Raw genomic sequence first — 19,878 nt, forward strand, 5'->3', positions numbered from 1 at the left:
CAGGTCATATTTAGTATGGCCAGAATGGTGATACAAAATCCTGCTTAATGGTGAAGTTGGATTTTATATTACTATTGTAGAAATGCTACTTTTAGAAAGTAAGCATTTCTCTACACTTAAATCCTTCCGTGCCTTACAATCCATGTCTGGCTAAGTTTAGTTGACAGCTCCCTTGTGCATTCACTCAGACAAACTCCAAACACAGGATGCTCAGCCTCAGTTGCATACATCTGCATTTTTAATGGGTCTTCCTAGGCTGGGAGGGTGGAGGGCTTGACACTTACATGTCAAAGGACTGTAGCCTGCCCTCACACAAAGGACTGCCACACCCCCTACTGGGACCCTGGCAGGCAGGGTGGAACTGAAAGGGGACCTTGTGCACTTCTAAGCCACTCTTTGAAGTCTTCCACACTTCAAGGGCACATTTGGGTATTTAAGCAGGATCTCTGATCCAATCAACGTAGACACTTCTGAGGTAAACACTCTACCTTGCAGACACTTCCTGGAGAAGAGAACCTAAACCAGACCCTGCAACCTGCCAAGAAGAACTGTCTGGCTGCCCAAAGGACTCACCTGACTGCTTTCTGTAAAGGACTGCTGCCTTACTGTTGCCCTGCTGCCTTGCTGCTCTCTGGCTGTGGTGAGAAGTGCTCTCCAAGGGCTTAGATAGAGCTTGCCTCCTGTTCCCTGAAGTCTTAGAACCAAAACGACTTCATAACTACAAGAAGAACTCCCTGTGTGGCACAAATGAAGGCACAGCCTGCCAGAAACTACGCACAGCCTGCATCGCAGTGAAAAATTCACTGCACGCCGAACCGGAACAATGCAGCCTGACTTCGCAACAAGAAGATTAATGCAGCTCCATCATAGGAACCGGAAATTAGACGCACGGAGCACTGGATCGACGCACAACCAAGCCGGAACGATGCAGCCTTATTTCCAGAGAGGAATCGATGCAGCGCCTGCCGTGTGGTAGAAATTTCCACCCAACGTTCACCGGATCAACGCAGCCCCGTGACTTCATCCTGTCAGCACCGGATTTAAACGCACCATCCCCGGGGCATGCGAAAACCTCGCAACCTGAAGAGGATCCACGACCGAGCATCGGAAATTGACACACAGCCATCAATGCGTGGAAAATAAATGATGCATCGCTGTGTGTGGCCCGAGAAATCGACACATACCTCCCTATTTTCTACTCATCTCCTTCTCTGCAGTTGTTTGCGGAGATTTTGAACGCAAACCAGGTACTTTGTGCTTGCAAGAGACATTTATTCATTTTAAGAGACAAAAGATACTTTATATCATTTTTACAGTGATATTCCAAAATAAACTTATTGCATTTTAATCGTTTTGACCTGCATTTATCCAGATAAATATTATATATTTTTCTAAACACTGTGTGGTGTATTTTTGTGGTGCTATACTGTGTTATTGCATGATTTATTGCACAAATACTTTACACATTGCCTTCTAAGTTAAGCCTGACTGCTCAGTGCCAAGCTACTAGAGGGTAGGCACAGGATAATTTGGATTGAGTGTGCCTTACCCCGACTAGAGTGATGGTCCTTGCTTGGACAGGGGGTAACCTGACTGCCAACCAAAGATCCAATTTCTAACAACAGGAAAATGAGACAATAACAAAATAAGTTCAAAAAAGTTTGGTTTGGGAATAGGAAAAACAGATGGGGTTAGATTGGGCTGGATTGAGGAAAACAATAGCCAGCAGGTAAAGAAGAACAGAAACAGCCAAAACAAAATGGCAGCACACTTGTACACCTCTTGGTGCCATTCACACTGATTTTGCAGTGTGTAATAATCTATTGGTCTGAAAAAGCAGCTTAGATGGACAGATGACCTTCTTCTGCCCATTTGCAGAGTTCTGCAGAATCTTATAGAGTTTTTTTTGTTATTCCATGGAATTCTGTAAAGTAAAAATATGCACACTCCACCTAGACCTACTAGTTTGTACTTACTTTCAGGCCTCTAATGCCATACTAATTTATGGAGTAATATGCAGAAAAACGAATTTGGGATGAGTTATTGGTGACTTCATCAGTGATGTCATCAATGATATCATTTGAAATGTCATCAGTGATGTCACAAAGGATGTCATAGAGCATGTCACAAGTGATGAGATATGTAGCGCATGGCGGGTTGCAAATTATAGTTAGCCATGCTAACTATTACTGGTGAATTTCTTTTTTTTTTTTATTTCAAAACGTAAATGTTGTCATTGACATACTCACGTAATTATTATATTACTTTAATCTAGATAGATAGATAGATAGATAGATATATAGATGGATAGCTTAACCACGGAACATTAGGAAAATGTAATAGAATAAAAATCCAATGAAATTTAACTTGGGGGAAACAGTATTTCCAGGTTCTTAAAACAGGCAAAATGCTTACTTTATGTGTGGTCAAGTGTGTTGAACCACGTCTTTCCTTCTTGTTTGGAAACGTTTGATATATTATTACCACACGCGTAGAAAACGCAACTGGTCACGAGTAGAAAATGCGTGGTCATCGAAATGCAAATAAAGTTGTGAAACTAGGAACTCCCCCTTTCCCTATATTTATTTGCCCTAGAAGGACGCACAAGTGTTCATACGACGGCAATGGAAAACCGAAATGGAGGAGTTGCACGATACCAGCTGTAATGATTCCAAAACCTTTCTATATAGCGACATAGGGACGAGTCTTCCTTCCACAATGTCTCCTTTTGAGATAAAAGGTAAAGTACATCTATATGTATATATTATATATATATATATATACATTGGACACAAAGTTTTGCGATTTGGCTGTGAATATAAGTGGTTTGAACGGATTTACAATATTTATTGACCCAATAATATCCTATAAACCAGGGCTTATCTGCAATTAATTTTGCTTATTAATTATAGTTCCAATACCTGAGCAAATGCGGGTTTGCACAGAGATCTGACTAAATCGGGGCACACTTAGTCTACCTCTATCTTGGATGCAAGTTTACAAAAAGATTGGGCAGTCAAACTATAAACGTTGATTAAAGTTTTGTAGATAACATTTTAAAAACAAAATATCTGAAGCATGATATTTTTTAATAAAATGTGTCGGGATGTGTTTGTTATTAATTTTACAACCCACAGAGTGCTTTTTTGTGTAAAGTGTGTTCCCTTGGTATTGATCGTTCAACATTTCAACCTGGGCGCAAGTGCTTAGTTCAGGTGCAAATTATTAACACCTTTTTTTAGCAGTTGCATCCATCATAAGATAACTAAGTTAGCACTAACAATTGTCTTTGCATAGCAAGTTACAACCGGGTTCCACTTAGTGGTAATTGCTCGGGCAAAATTGTGCAGTAATTATGATAATGGAATGAAACAGGCATAAAAACTCTGCACGCTATGCTAACGTGTAACTTGGGTACAACACTCAACCCCTGAAACTCGACGCAAATATTATGTAAACTGGTTTGCATTTGCCCTTCCAATTTACACGTAAATGTAAATAGGTTTAATACTGTAGCTTCTACATATGTATTCTTCTTATTGTTTGTGGTTAAAAAATAATGTCGTCTTCTGTGTTTTTGGAAATATGAAAAGCCAGTTAATTAACAGTAAAGAAAATTGTTTATAAACTGAAGACGAAATTGACAGGCGTAATTGATTATAGATACATGTGCTGGTATATTCTTTCTTATACATTTTCCCAGAATGCCTGCTTCCACTTTCTTTGCAGTACATTAGCAGAGGTGTGATTGAAAATATAACTTGTTTAGAAAAACTCTCTTGTCTGTTAGGGTGGGAAAGGGTCTTTCTAAATCCTCTCATGTGGCATTTTGGGCTACATGTAGTAAGATTTGAAGTAGCAATTTCCTAATTGAGATTTCCTGTGAATCACAATTAGGAAATCAACATTTCAGTGTATGAAACCCTTTTGAGTTTCATTTGTGACTCTTAGTGGGTCAAAATATACCTACATCATGAATATTATTAAGTAAGAACACAATTTGTCACCCATTAGGAATCACAGAGATAGTGGCCTGCTGGTGTCAGCAGACCAGCTTTTAAAGAAATCAGTCTAGCACAGCACCCTTCCCTTAAAGGAAAACGGGATGTGTATAAAAAAAAAACTTTTAACTTTGAAGTTTCATTGTTTATGAGTAGCCAGTGGTCCTCCTATCACAGCCTGTTCTTAAAAAATATTTGTTCTGCATTCTCAAAGAGGAAGAGCTCCCTTGAGGACCCCTTCTTATTTGCGAATGGGTTAGCACCTCTTTTAAGGAATCAGTAAAATGTGAATGTTTTGTTAACGTAATTCGGTCGCAAAACATTCATATATCCCCTTCAGATTTGGTATATGGAAAGGAAGCCCAAAAAATTGCCCCTGCCTAATACCGAATTACAAACACAAATAGCGATTTAGTAACCTATTACTGAGTCGTAATTTGTGTTTTTTACATATTTACAAGCACTTGTGCAGTCCGAAATGGCCTGATCGGGCCATTTCTGACTGAAAGAATGGTTTGTACAATTAGCCCTGTGTTCTTAAGAGAGAGGTCTGTGCCTTTTGTGTATTGAGGGGCAGATTTAAGAAAAGTGGCGCTGAACACAGTGCAGCAGGACTTTTCTTGTGCCCCTTTGCACCCCCTTACACCACCATGTGTGTGCTGTATTTAATATGCAGCGCACCATGGCGGTAGTTAGGGAACCAGCATCAGAATTCTTGACGCTAGTTCTGAGCTTTCCAGGATTAGGATAAAAAATGTTGACACTAATCCTGCAAAGCCCATTGAGATCCATTGTAAACAATGGTGTGCCTCCTTTTAACGCCTGCCGGAGAAGGCGTTCAAAGTGTCCAAAAAAATGATGTGAAGAAATCTCTTTGATTTCTTTGCACCATTTTTTCAGCCTCCCTAAGGGGGTATGCCCCCTTTGCATACATTATGCCTGACACAGGCATAATGTAGCACAAAGGGTTACAAAGTGGTGCAATGCATGCATTGCTCGACTTTGTAAATTCAGCACTGCAATTTTGGCCCTATTAGTGTAAAAGAAAAATGCTGCTAATGTAGCACACGGAGGTGCTAGGGGCACTTCAATCTGCCCCTGAGTGTGTTTTAGTCGTGAATGGAGACTAAAATGTATATGCCGTACTGAAGAAAATAAACAAACATATTTTTTTTCTGTGGATGCTTTTCAGAATCCAAAATCAAGAGAAATTCACCTAGAAATTGCATTTTGATTGCTATTCTTGTATATTTGGCTGTGCTCACCTGTGGGACAGGGCTGTTGGCATACAAAGGTAAGTGTTTCGACTGAATAAAGTGTATTGTATACTAAGCTTCCATTTTAGATTCAATTACTAATGTGATCCAGATTTTTTCCTGCATTCAATAATATGATGCTATTTGTGAATGTACATTTTTGAATACATGTCAATTTGGGCTCAAAACTGATATATGGGACATTATTTTATTCCATAATCTTTGCAATGGCAAAGAGTTCTCAATGCACCAGTATGCTCTGGATTTCATATGTATGCATATATAGTTACATATATATTCATTCCGGGAACTGTTTAAAACTTGTTTTTCTACTGGCCCTAACCTGAAATGTGGCTGCTTTAACAGTTGCCTTCCTCTCAGCACCCAGACGCCCTTTAGTGCAACTGTTGCACTTTATAAATGAGATAGATAGATAGATAGATAGATAGATAGATAGATAGATAGATAGATAGATAGATAGATAGATAGATAGATAGGTAGATAGATAGAGGACATAATATCATTCTTGTACATGATTTAATAATAATAATTTATTTGGTCTATTTTCCCAAAATAACTACACAGCTGTGACCTTGGTAGTTATTATCTCCTCAGATATAACACATGGTGACCCAGCTTTTTTTGTAAATCTAGAGATCACTATCGTAGCTCAGTCCTGGCAAGAAACCTCAAAAGTTAAAGTTTAAACTCTTGTTACTAATATCTCTAGTGATCTACCAGTCATGAATGTAAATCCCCCAAATACTACCTAAGCCTTCTATCCTCCAGAGGTCAGTAAATTGACATCTTGAATGTGGGTAATAGTAGCTTCAGTTAATTATAGTCTTTACAAATGGAAGAAGTACCATTTGGATTACCTTGAGTCACATTTTCACATTTAATTTATTGCTGGTGATGATATGTATCCCTTAAAAGAAACTTAATATCTTATGATATCTTACAGGATATCATACAGGAATAATGTACAACTTTCAGTGATCTCCATTAAGTGGAGAATATGCCTGTTGCAGATAAACGTTCTCTAGTGGTATCAGTTAACCAGCTATATTTCAAACTGAAGACTTTTTTTCTACTCTCAGACAATAAAAACTCATCAATGGTAGTTCAGAAAACCAACCAAGGGCCAAATGTACAGGTTGGTGGATAGAGTACCCTGTCTGGCGATTTCCTGATCTGCCTGCCTTCTTTAGAGTCTGGTGGACTATCAACTTTTTATTGTCTGTTCTCTTTTTGGCTCCATCAATGGAAAGCTTCCATGGTCTGACAGACTGCTGATTGTTTGAGTAAGGTCATCCAATCACCCACCCCATTTAGTGCTGACGATCTAAAGTCCTTTTTGTCTTTCATCACCATTAGGTAAAACCTAGCAGAAATGAACAGAAAAATTAAAATAATGACCTCTCCTGTCCAAAGCAGGAAAAATTCCTCCTGGATATAGCAGTCTTCAGTTATTTTTTTGTTTGCTTGTTTGTTTTACTTTGGGAATTTGTTTTTGAAAAATAAACAATTTGATGCACAGCCATCAAAACTGACAGCAGACATTAGGCAAACTTACAGTGCGTTCAGAGGCACTGCTGTGAGCCAGCATCGATCTCTAAAAATTGTAGGTGGTAATCCTGATAACAGTGGTCTGTCCAACAAATCCTAATTCAGACCCTAACTGTAACAAGTGTTCCTCCATTCATTACTATGTCTTCACGTCCGTGAGACCCTCTACATCATGACTGTACAATCTTTCCAACTTTCTAGAAATTAATAAAGGCTATCTACTGATTCAGAATACCATGTAATAACCTTGCCACCCTGTCGGCATCTCATAACAACAAACTCATTCTACGTCCGCACAACTTATTTCCTCATCGGTCCATGCTCTTTCACATTGCTACAATTATATTTGTATTTTTTACCACTGTCAATGTTCAACTTGAAACATATTTGTTTGCCACATACAAGTGCTGCAACTAGATGATGGACCCCCAGCATTTACTGTGCATTAAAGATCTTAATAATAAATAAAAATAAATTAATAATACATTAAAATAAAATTTATTAAAATTGCCCAGCTGTGAAGAGAGGAGGGAACACAAAATATCCACCTACTTATAGTTTTTGAGAGTTTTAGTCCCTTTTTATATGTTTCTTCTTGAGCTACAATAATGCTATAGTTTTTAGAAAAAAGTCCAGTTCTTCTGCTACATTTTTAGGTCTGGCTACATATCATAGTGGAGTAGGATGTGATTACTAGTTTTTTAGAAATAGAATTTCTGGTTGGCTATGGTAGGCACCAAAGCCAGGCAGAATCCAACACTCCAGGGTAAGAGAGCTACACACCCAAGATAACACCTGCTCACCCCCTTGGTAGCTTGGTGAGAGCAGTCAGAATTAGCCCAGTGGCAATATGTATAGTGTTTGCACAACACACACAGCCATGACACAAGCAACCACACATCCATAGCACAATAAATACACCACAAATGAAACTCTACACCAGTTATATGAAAATAAACTGTATTATATATAAAACATAGACCAAAACGGTATACATCAATAATTACATTGCCAACTAGGCAAACGGCAAACCATCATAGTTAGATCGCTAAGATACAGTCTTATAGGTTAAGATACATCATGAGAAACCTCCCTCCTATGCGTGAAATGCAGATCCTGAAATAGGTCCGTTATCTTAGCAATGCAGCAACAACATCATAAATCACCTCAGGTCCGAAGATACAGCATAAACAATGAGGGCAGAAACACAACAGGGAAATGCAGAACATAACGGATTCACCATCACGTCACCCTATACATATGGACATCAACAGCGATCCTCCACTCCATATATACGTTGTGCAGTACTTACACACCTCCAGCTTCAAGGACAGGAACTCCTGCTTGTCTATTATGTGTTTGAAGGTAGTGTGAGGATTCCAAATGCACAGAGGTGATCTCTACTACACCCTTGTGCTGACTTTGGGGGCTTCTCCAGAGGTTCGCTGCCGACTAGGGCCAAAAGTGCCTTGTCACTGCGATCCATTCCCCAAGTAGAAGAGGGGAAACACCACTGCAGAAACATGTGAGTTGTGAAGGTTGCCAGCAGGCGTCAGTCATGGAGCCGCCTCTTTGAGAATACCATGAATACCTTCTTGGTGTTGCCCTGGGGGCACTAGGAAGTGAGCGCTTCATCTGTGCCACACTGGACTCTGCCAATGGTTCCCACAGCCCTCCTGGATGGAAGGAACAGCGCACCACTCTGTATCTATGAACAAAAGGAGACACGGCCAGGAGTGCTCACCTCGTGCTACTTCTCCTTGACCCAGACAAGGTTGTAGATCACCAAAGTGCTCAACATGCGCTTCTCCCTTGGCACAGAGCTCACCTTGTGCTGGGTGTATAACGCCACAACAAAACAGGGAGGGGACACACCACCCACCACTAAAGAACAGCTGGGTAGCAGAAAGATGCAGGGAAAAAGCAGCAGGCCAGCACATTAGGGTCCTTGAGTAGAATGGCGATCCTCCTCGTAGCCTAGCAGGCCAGCACAAAAAGCAAGTCAGTCCAATGGTGGTCCCTCCTAGCAACAAAGCAGTGCCTTCTGGCAGCGTGCAGAGCCAGCAGTATCTGGTTACAAGTTCATGCAGTGTCAAAAAACATGAGGCTACAGCCCCTGTACTTATACTCAAATTGTCTTTGATCAAGGGGGCACTTCAAAGGAACTCCAGAAGTGCACAACATCCTGTTTCAACCTCAGTCCCAGCTCAAGACATCAGTAGGGGGTAAATGACCCCTTTGTGTGAGGACAGGACACATCCTATACAATTATAAGTGTACCCGCCTCCTTCTCTCCCACGCCAGGAAGACCACTCAGTATGCAGATGTATTCCAGCTACACCTCCACCCTCCCTGTGTGCTGGCTGTCTGGAAAGTATACACAAAGCCCATCTATCACGCTACCCCAGACGTGGATTGGAGTCAGGCCGCAAACCACAAGAGTCATAAGTACAGAGAAATGGCCACTTTATAAAAGTGGCATTTCTATAATAGTAATACAAAAATCCACCTACACCAATAAGCAGAATTTCTTACCATTATTCCAACTGTACCAAACATGGCCACGCTACCATTCATAGATAAAAAAAATTACCACTTAAGTACCTTTAAGGGAATCCCCAATGCTAGCGTATGGGAGGAGCAAGCCTCACAGCTTGTGAGAATGGTTTGTTACTAATAGGACATGTCCCTTCCGTGGCTCCCACACGCGAGAGCCTGGAGTAACTAACCGCCGTGGACCGCAGACGAGCGGCAGAGCTCTACGCCCGAGGAGAGCCAGCCGGGCTCCGTGGCTGCGGAGGAGCAGCAGCGCCGGGGCCGCCTGCGGAGGAGCAGCCCGCTGCCTGTCTGGCCGTGAGGGCGGGCTGCTAGCTGCGGGCTCGCACTGCGCAGCTGACGGCAGCGGGAGGCGCGCAGCCCGCTCCGTGTGACTCTGGCAGCGCCTGTCTGCCTCTCTCCACTCCCCGCTCCGGAGCCCGGGCAGGAAATCCTCTCTGTGCTTCCCTTCACTGCAAGGAACCTCCGAGGCCCCCGCTCATCCTCCCCTGCCGCTGCCAGGGTGGGGCAGGCACACACCAGGGCGGACAGGGAGAGAGCCGTCATGGTCCGTTGACCGGCAGGTCACCCCGTGCAATAGGAGACTTACCTGCGCTTAATTGCGTATGCTGGCATTCGGATTGATGCTACCTGTGAAAATGCAAGCCTGATGAGAACTGCTTACCTGTCCAAGAAAAAAGACATCTCGACGCCCAGAGCACAGAGGTGAGCGGATCTCCTCCGGGGCCGGGGCCCACCCGACTGGACGGCTGACTCCTGCGGGTCACCCTCCTCTCTGAAACCATAACCAGGGGATACCGTTGGATACCGCCGGACTTGCTGTTTGCTGCTGGATTGCCTTTGGGCTCTCCTTTGCTTCGCGGGTCCCGCTGCGGCGTGAGTGCAAAACCTACGCACAGTTTCAGTGAGGGACTGGGCGAGTGCAGGGGCTGCGAGCGTCGGGGACAGGACTACGTCTCCCAGCAGTCCTGTTGACCCGCACCCTTTGTCACTCGCGGCCTGAAAAACCACCTTTGATTTCCACTCCCCTGGGATACCGTCGGTCTTGCTGTTTGCTGCTGGTTTGCCTTTGGACTCTCCTCTACTTCTGCTGAGCCCGCTTCGCGGGTCCCGCTGCGGCGTGAGAGCCGCTTGTGCAAAACCTACGGACAGTTCCAGTGAGGGACTGGGCGAGTGCAGGGCTGCGAGCGTCGGGACAGGACTACGTCTCCCAGCAGTCCTGTTAACCCGTGCCTCCTGTCACCTGGCCGCTCTCCCTGCAAGCCCCGCCCTACTCATAGCTTAACTTTTCTCTTATAAACTCAAACAGCTACTTCCGCGTTGCGGGAGCGCGCGGGTGTGCCCGGGGATAAGCCCGGGACAAGGGCGGGACCGTCTGTGGCCGTCAGGGCACGCAGGAGGCTGGGCTGGGCCCACTCTCTTTCACCTGCATTTCCTTGATCCCACTTGGTAGCGAAAAAGGTTCTGGGTATGCCATCATCAGCCCTAGGTGGAACAGCAGCGAAGGAGGGGGGAGCCAACACTGGGACTCTGGACAATTACTTTAAATCGGTAAAGGATGATGGGGGAATCGAAACCTCTCTGGAGATGCGTAGGACAGAGCGTCGTCGCTCGATTGAACACATGAAAAAAAGGCCCATCAGTGACATAACTCCCTATCCTATCTCCCAAGAGGAAGGTTCCCTCAATGGCAGCCCGGATCTTTCATCCCAAGAAGACGTTCCCCTATTACTCCGGGATAGTTCTCCCATTTCTGGCCCACCTCCTAAACAAACTACGGACACCACTCCACTATTAGTTGCCAGTAGTTCGGCAGTTGACTTATTCACCCAAACACACACCAGAGCCAAAATTAAGATTAATAAGCTAAAGCAAACTGTGGTGGCAGAGGTGTATGACCTACCACCAAATAAACGCAGAAGGAAGATGAGGGGTGGTCAGGGGAAGAAAAAGATCCCCCACTCTGATTTTGGAAAGTCACTCAAGTCCGTACCTATGTTGGACAGGCCTTTAGTTAATGTGCAGAAGGTTACTCTCCCCAAGGGTACCAATATTATTACCACTGCTTCCATTAGCGACAAAGGGAAGAGCCCACTCAACACATTACTTCCCGGTAGCTCTTTGGGGAGCATTGAATCTTTAATTAGATCACTCTTGTTGCCCATTAGCGAGAGCTTGCAGAAAATAGAATTCAGGCTGACCACTCTGGAGGCAACCTTAACCACCCTGAAAATTTTGGACAACAAACAGAGTAGAACCACTGAGTCCAATCTACCAATAGGAACCTTCCCCAATATACAAAACCCACCGATCCACACGGGGCCTCCCTTGGGCACCACTGCCGCCCCTCTTTTACAGCCACTTATGGCTATCCCAGTTCCAATTTTACCTACTAACTCTAACATCCTACCATCAGAAACAGATGGCCCAGCACTCCAATGTATACTCCCTGGTAAGCCTGCCCCTAGACCACGAGGACCCGACTTACCACCAGAGGCTAACAGCCTCATGGTGGTGTTGGCTGGTGTTCCCTCTTTAGAATTGGGTGAAAATGAGAACTATCACTCACTCAAGAGGAAAACCATTAAATGGCTAAATTGGAACAGACCTCTTCCAGCTCACCTCAACAATGAGATCATTATGGTAAGAAGGGTACCATGGTTGGGGAAGTCGGGGAAATCAATAGCAGGGGACTGTATCATTGTGTCTTTTCGAGACCCTGGAACAGTACTATACATTTGTGCTGGGTCAAATAGATCACTGGATTCTACCATACAGACTTTGCCAGTTTCTTTCTTTTTCCCTCCCATTCGCTTGCACCATGACTTGTCACAAGGTAATTGGACAAGGGTGGATCGAAGATCTAGATACAGGGGATATGCTCCACGTCCAGTTTATCGACCTTTGGAGACTACCTTTTTGGACCACAATCGTTTTAACTGCCTGAATGGTCTGGATGGTGTGGACTGACTGCCCCCAAACCCGAACTCAAATCCTGTGACCTTGGATAATGGTCCCAGTAAACTGCCTGATCCGGCTGAATCCACTTCTGAAAATGACCCTGCTAGAGCAATTGGTGTAGTTTCTGGCTTTGGTACTGGCTCTTCCCCCCACTCCATCCCCGCAATCTGTTCTGTGGCTTCTCCAGCGCACATGAGACTAATTTGGTGGAATGTGGCTGGTTTAGCCAGCAAACTGGGCACCCAAGATTGGATAACTTACATTGAGTCCGGGGATGTTTGCATGTTCCAAGAGACTTGGGCAAGGGAAGATTACAACCATCAAGGTTACGAGTCATTTTCCATCTCGGCTAGGTGGGAGGGTAAGGGCCTCCCCTCTGGTGGACTCACAACTTGGGTGGCTTCCCACTTAGGATGTCAGGCTTCACGCCTACCGGTGCCATCAGATGATATCCTAGTGGTTTTATTAGCCTGGCCGAACCTAGCGAAACTTGCCCTGATAAATATTTACTCCAGGCCAGTGGGAGCTTCGTGTGAATCCCCCACTATAGAGGAGCTTTCAGTATATTTAGCGGAAATGCCAAGAGATATCCCTTACATAGTGGGAGGGGATTTAAATTCCCATTTCGAGCCGTTGGTCGGTCTCGTAGAGGGATTTCCCACGGAAGAAGAGTTCAGGTGGTCAGTACCCTCTGTTGTAGCACCTTCCCCAAAGGCATGGACGCCTGTGGCTTTGCAGATTACTGCTCTCACCTTAAAGCATGGAATTAGAGCCTGCAATGGACGTATTAAGTCTGATGTACCAAGCAAAACCACGTACAACAGAGTGGGAAGAGAGTCCCGCTTGGACTATGCTCTTGTACAGATAGTGAACTGGTCTTCTATCCTGGACTTTAGGGTGGTGGAGAGACTGGATAGTGACCATAACGCCCTTGAACTCGATCTTAGCCATCCTGGGCCAAAGGCCTCCATAACAACCATGGGGGAGTCCAAACCTGAACTACTATTAGACAATAACAGGAGAAGAATCAGGTGGGATAAACTAGCTACGAGCCAAGTGAAACTTTCGAAGCTCTACGCTGGTTTAATCCCCATTTTGGAAAAAGTGGGAGAGCTAGCCAACGATGTGGGCAATATAGTCCACCATGAGAAATTATATCAGGCTCATGAGGACCTTATAAAGGGAGCGGCCTCTGAGCTTTTTACCAGGGTCCAGAATCAGAAGAGGATCCAACAACATAACTCCTTATGGTACAATGCAGTCTGTAGGAAGGCAAAGGGAGAACTCCTCAGATGCATCAAGGAGGGAACAGATAGAGAGGAGCTGCGAGAAAGCAGACGGGCTTATAAAAAACTGGTCATCCATGCTAAAACCGAATGGGAGGAGAACCAGTGGGAGGAGCTTACCACTTCCCTCGCAACGAGAGACCACCGAATGTTTTGGAGAGTAGTAAACGGGGGGTCGGGGAACCTCCATTCGGCAATAGAACCAAATATTGCAGCAGGGGTGTGGCAGGCACACTTCCAGTCTCTCTACAGTTCCGAGCAGGGAGAAACTAAGATTGATTTCGGTACTGGACTGGTAGAGTATGGCGGGGATTTGATAACAGTGGGGGAGGTGAAGGTAGCACTAATGGGACTTAAAGCAGGAAAGGCGCCAGGATTGGACGGCCTGCCCGGGGACCTGTTCAAGCAGGAGCCCGGTGTTTGGGCCCCCTATCTGGCTGCAGTGTTTAATGGAGTTTTGTGTGGCATGGAAATTCCGAGTACTTGGCTGGGGGCAGAGGTGGTTCCTATACTTAAAAAGGGCTCGCCCCTGCTCCCAGCCAACTACAGACCAATCAGTCTAATTGACGTGTCACAGAAGCTGTTTGGCAGGATACTGCTGAATCGGCTTCAGGACTGGGTGGAAGAAACGGGTGCCCTCAGTCCGTATCAGGCGGGATTTAGAAAGGGAGTTTCTACAGTGGACCAGGTTTTTCGTCTAAACCTTATCTATTGGAGGGCAGCAATATTGGAAGGGGGTAGTTTATACACTATATTTGTGGACCTGAGGGCTGCGTTCGACCTCGTGCCCAGAGGGAAACTCTGGAGTGCTCTGGCTGAGATGGGGGTCCCCCCAGACATCCTGATAATTTTAAAGAGATTGCACCATAATAACTATGCCCGGGTCAGGTGCGGGAAACACGGGGAATTAACGGACAGATTCCCCGTTGACAGGGGGGTTAGACAGGGCTGTGTATTGGCACCGACCCTGTTCTGCCTCTTCGTCAATGGGGTAATCGCCCATCTCAATGGAACTGAATACACTGATGCCCCAAAATTGAATGGCAGCAGGGTGCCTGCAATCATGTTTGCAGATGACACCCTGCTGCTGTCCAAAACCCCTATGGGGATACAGAGGATCCTTGATTCTTTTGTGGCTTTTTGCACAGAAATCAATGCTAACAAAACCAAGTTTATGGTTATGAACCCAACCCCAAGATCACGCCCGAACCCCTTACTGGGAGCTTCACGTTTAGAGAGAGTCTCCACCTTTGAATATCTAGGTGTAACGTTGAATGAAACCATGTCCTGGGGAACTCACCAGACTAGGGTTAATCTTAAATTAGTGCAGACCACTGGCGGCATTGCTCGGTTGATGAGAAGCTCCACATATCGACCGCTGGGGCCGCTTATCCAGATATATAAGGCACAGGCAAGAGGAGCTCTGATGTACGGGGCGGAACTGTGGGGTCACACAGCTTCCTGCAGTTTGTCTATAACTGAGAACAACTTCATTAGACAGATAGTAGCACTCCCGTCCAGTACTCCGCTCCTCCCCCTGAGGATGGATCTGGGTCTGAGACCAATAGCAGATGAATTAGGTCTCAGACCCATAGTCTTCTGGAGAAGGCTATGGAGCACCGAAGAACTATCTTCTTATAGGGCGGAACTGAGGGAGTTTTTAACCCACCCTAAAGCTCTACAGATCCCGTGGATAAAATATATAAAAAAGTCCTGTATGGGATTGGGCCTCCCTGACCTGTGGTCAGATCCAGCTAACGCCTCACTAAGGATCTCACGAAGAGCTTTGGTCAGTGCTTACCACGAGCAGAAATTAGTTATGGCCCTAGACTGCAAGAATGAGGGGTCATTAACATATGTATTCGCGCAAAGCAAGGACTCATACCGCCTGGAGAGGGTTCTGGATGCTATGTCTCCTGTGCTGGCCAGGAAGCTATTTCTCCAATGGAGATATGGCACATTGCCTCTGCGATCTTACACCTGCTCCTGGTCAACACTGCCATCTACCAAGCTATGTCCGACATGTGTGGGAGCAGAGGAAAGCGATCTGCATGTGGTCTTGTTTTGTCCAACTTACAAGGCCGCCAGGAAATATTGGCTCCTACCACTTATTAGAAACCTTGGTTTTAGGGAGTTCCTTCCGGTGTACAGAATTTTAAAAACTGATGTTTCAGGTCCAATTGTGTTTGCACTAGCCAAATTTCTTACCAATGTTTGGCATATTCGTACCCGTATTTTAAAGTTGCAGGCTCCTATCTAATTTTAAGTTTTTATTTTTAATTGTATGGTCTTTTATCTGATGTGTTCCCTGTTTACTTTTCCTTGATGGTTCTACATGTTTACATGTGTGTTTTTTTGTGTACATCTTTTATGGCCAAATTGGCCGAAATAAAGATTAATTTGTTGTTAAATAGGACATGTCACACAGGGAAAGCACATGTCCAACTTTTTATTTACACCTCACCCTGGACATAGGGCTACCTAAGGCCTACCTTAGGGTTCACCCATATGTGGTAAAAGGGGAGTTTCAGGCTTGGCAAGTAACTTTAAATTTAAAGTCCATGTGGCAGTAAACTGCACACACAGGCCCTGCAGTGTCAAGCCTGAGAGGTTGCATGATGGAACAACACAGATAAAAGCATTGTATGCCTTTACAATGCATTTTTAATCCCACAATTCTTTAGTACACATATGCTTTAACCTTGCATGTCATTACTGCACATCATTAGGATAACTAAGGTACGTATTTGTAAGGTAAGTTTAAATATATGTAGGCTTATACATATATATTTAAATTTTCTGTTTTGGGGGTAGGCCCCCCATACTTACCTTAAATGCATGGCAAAAGCATGTGTGACAAAGACTTATATGTGGTAAAATATTGTGTGGTAATAAATGTGTGGTAAAGGCACTGCAGTGTATAAATCGCTTTGTAAAGACGGTTTCCTGCCTGAGACAGATTTGAAAGGCTACTTCTGTGGGAGGCCCAAGATGCGCTGCCTGCCCACTAGTAGCATTTAATTTAAAGGCCCTGGGTATATGGGATACCACTGTACAAGGGACTTATAAGTAAATTAAGGCCCATATTTATACTTTTTGACGCTAAACTGCGCTAACGCAGTTTAGCGTCAAAAAGTTTTGCGCCGGCTAACGCCATTCTGAAGCGCCATGCGGGCGCCGTATTTATTGAATGGCGTTAGCCGGCGCAAGCAGACCGGCGCTGCCTGGTGTGCGCGAGAAAAACCACGTACACCAGGCAGCGCCGGCGTAGGGGGAAAATGGCGCATGGGCGTCTTAAAATGGGGCAAGTCAGGTTACGTCGAAAAAATCATCGTAACCCGACTTGCGCCATTTATTTTCGACGCCCATCCCCCATCAACATGACTCCTATCATTGTAAAGATAGGAGTCATGCCCCCTTGCCCAATGGCCATGCCCAGGGGACTTCTGTCCCCTGGGCATGGTCATTGGGCATAGTGGCATGTAGGGGGGCACAAATCAGGCCCCCCTATGCCACAAAAAAAAAAAAAAAAATACTTACCTGAACTTACCTTAATGTCCATGGGATGGGTCCCTCCGTCCTTGGGTGTCCTCCTGGGGTGGGCAAGGGTGGCAGGGGGGGTCCCTGGGGGCAGGGGAGGGCACTCTGGGCTCATTTTGAGCCCACTTGTCCCTTAACGCCATGCCTGACCCAGGCGTTAAAAAGCGGCGCAAATGCGCCGTTTTTAGCCACGCCCACTCCTGGGCGTCTCTTTTGCCCGGGAGTATAAATACCACGTAAAGGCCTGGGAGTCATTTTTTAGACGGGAACGCCTCCCTTGCATATCATTAACGCAAGGAAGGGGTTCACGCTAAAAAATGACGCACATTCCGGGAACTTTGGCGCTATACGCCTCTAACGCCATAGTATAAATATGGCGTTAGTTGGCGTTAGTTTAGCGTCGAATTTGCATCGAAAAAAACGACGCAAATTCGGCGCAAACGGAGTATAAATACGGCCCTAAATGTGCCAAGCAGGTGTAAGCCAATCATACCAAGTTTAAAGGTTCACATGTACTCTAGCACTGTTCAGCAGTGATGAAGTGCCCAGAGTCCTAAGGCCAACAAAAGAGGGTCAAAAAAACAGGAGGAGGAAGGCAAAAAGTTTGGGGATAACCCTGCAAAAAGTGCTAGGTCCAAAACACAGTTTTCCAAAATATACATAGAGTGTGCCTTGGCTCCATTAAAATACACATAGAGTGGGTTGTGGCTCCTCCCAGAGGAGGTCCTACTCACCTCATGATAAGGCTGTTCGGTGAATCATTCCACCTCTTATGGAGTGCAATAAATGAGGAGCAATTGTACAGCTCTAAAGTGCACTGAATCATAACACAATAAATACTTTATCTCAGTCAAACATTGTATAAAGAAAAGAATATATAAATATTTGTTTCACAGCAGCTTACAGCACCAGCGTAGAAGAGGAGCAAGCTTTCTTTTACACACACACACACACACACACACACACACAACATGTGGTACATAGGCAGTTACATCATATGCATTCATTGACATACCGCAAACAAGACTGTACACTTCCATCTCATTAATAACATTGTAAAGGTAAATGGAATAAAACAGCTAGCAAACAGGCATGTGAGCCATTGTCTGCAGCCAGATCAGTATCTCTGGAAGGCAGAATGTTAGTGTTTACATGGAACCTCAGTGTGTGTGTGACCATCAGAGACAATTTCTTATGTACGCGGAGTCTTTCCTTCAGGAGAGGCTGTGCTTGCAATGCATATAATATGCATAGCGCCATCTAGGAGTGGAGCTATACTGAGATAATTTTACACATGTGACTACTAGTGCCACCACAATGGCCACAAAATGGTGCCAAATTGCAATACATAACATAAAAGGCCTTGTTGCTGGAGGAAAAGAATGACCAAACAGCAAAATATAAGTAATCTCAGTAAACTGAACATTCTCGCCAATATTGGAAAATCTAGCATTAGCAAAGCGAAAAGGTCTGTCTTTTATGAGCTAAAACGTGTAGATGTTAGTAAATTAAAGCGAGACCTTTTAACCTGCCAGTGCTTGCTTTTCAAAGCTATCTCCCATCCATGAAAGATGTTACTGTATGCAGGGCCGGATTTTGGGCGATGCGAGCAGTGCGACCGCACTGGGCACTGACCTCAGGGAGGCGCGGTGTTTAGAAATAACTTCTGAAACTTGCAATTTAAAAGCACCTGCTGAAAAGTTCCTTGTGCGTTTAGCCTTCTTAAAACAATTAAAATGTCAAGATACCTCTTGTGATTAAAGTTCCTGCTAGAGAGAGAAATGGGAGTTTTGCCTAGTGGCAGCTTTGACTCAACATAGTGTAGCATAGAGGATTAATATGCCTGCTGCGAAAACAGAACAATGGGGCATATTTAAGAAAAGTAGTGCTGCACCCATTAGCGCCCCCATAACGCCACCATGTGTGTGTCATATTTAAAATACGGTGCACCATGGTGGTAGTTAGGGGTCTAGCGTCAGAATATTTTACGCTAGTCCGGCGCTTTGCAGAATTAGCTGCAAAAATTTTGCCGCTAATCTTGCAAAGTACCCAGAGACCCATTGTACCCAATGGAAGTCTCCTTTTAATGCCGGCTCTGAGCAGGCGTTAAAAGTGCCCGAAAAAAATTACGCAAAGAAATCTGACAAATTTCTTTGCGTAATTTTTTTGGTCCCCTAACAGGGGAATGGCACAGGCATAATGTAGCGCAAAGGGTTACAAAGTGGAGCATTGCATGCATTGCGCCTCTTTGTAAATATGGTGCAGTGCTTTTGTCCTTCTAAAGTCACATTAGTGTAAAAAAAATATGAGGCAAATGGCACTAGGGGCTCTTAAATATGCCCCCATGGCAGTGCTTATTTTGTGCTTGCTGTTTCCAGTACGGAGCACCAGCACTTATTTTTGAGGGCGGGTGCTTATTTTTCTGCCTCAAGGATTTACTGCAAGAAAAAGACACATATGGGACAGACGGAGGAAGAGAAAAATTAAAAAGCATCACAATGGGAAAAAGCAGTAATCCGCAAGAGTGAGCTGAAGGGGCAGGGAGTGCATGAAAATGGATTGAAGAGGGCCGAGACGGCTTCAGGATTACGCTGCCTCTGTATTTCTTGTTCACACATTTAATTGCAGCAGCTGCATGCATAAGGGGAGTGCTTTGGGCACTGGGACCTTTTTATGTACAAATTAAGCACTGCCCTATAGGGCATATTT

General features: G+C 44.6%; 1 protein-coding gene across 2 annotated transcripts in view; it reads left to right on the top strand.

Annotated features, from left to right (window-relative positions):
- The first annotated feature begins 2,603 nt into the window (after positions 1-2,603).
- Positions 2,604-19,878, top strand: part of MARCO (macrophage receptor with collagenous structure) — a 202,095-nt gene continuing 184,820 nt past the window's right edge. For both annotated transcript variants that reach the window (XM_069224337.1, XM_069224338.1), the window contains exons 1-2: positions 2,604-2,740; positions 5,194-5,295. In XM_069224337.1, the coding sequence (XP_069080438.1) occupies positions 2,638-2,740; positions 5,194-5,295 (205 nt within the window). In that variant the 5' untranslated portion in view covers positions 2,604-2,637. The remainder of the gene's footprint in view (positions 2,741-5,193; positions 5,296-19,878) is intronic.

This window comes from Pleurodeles waltl, chromosome 3_1, assembly GCF_031143425.1.
Source record: "Pleurodeles waltl isolate 20211129_DDA chromosome 3_1, aPleWal1.hap1.20221129, whole genome shotgun sequence".
Taxonomy (NCBI): Eukaryota; Metazoa; Chordata; class Amphibia; order Caudata; family Salamandridae; genus Pleurodeles; species Pleurodeles waltl.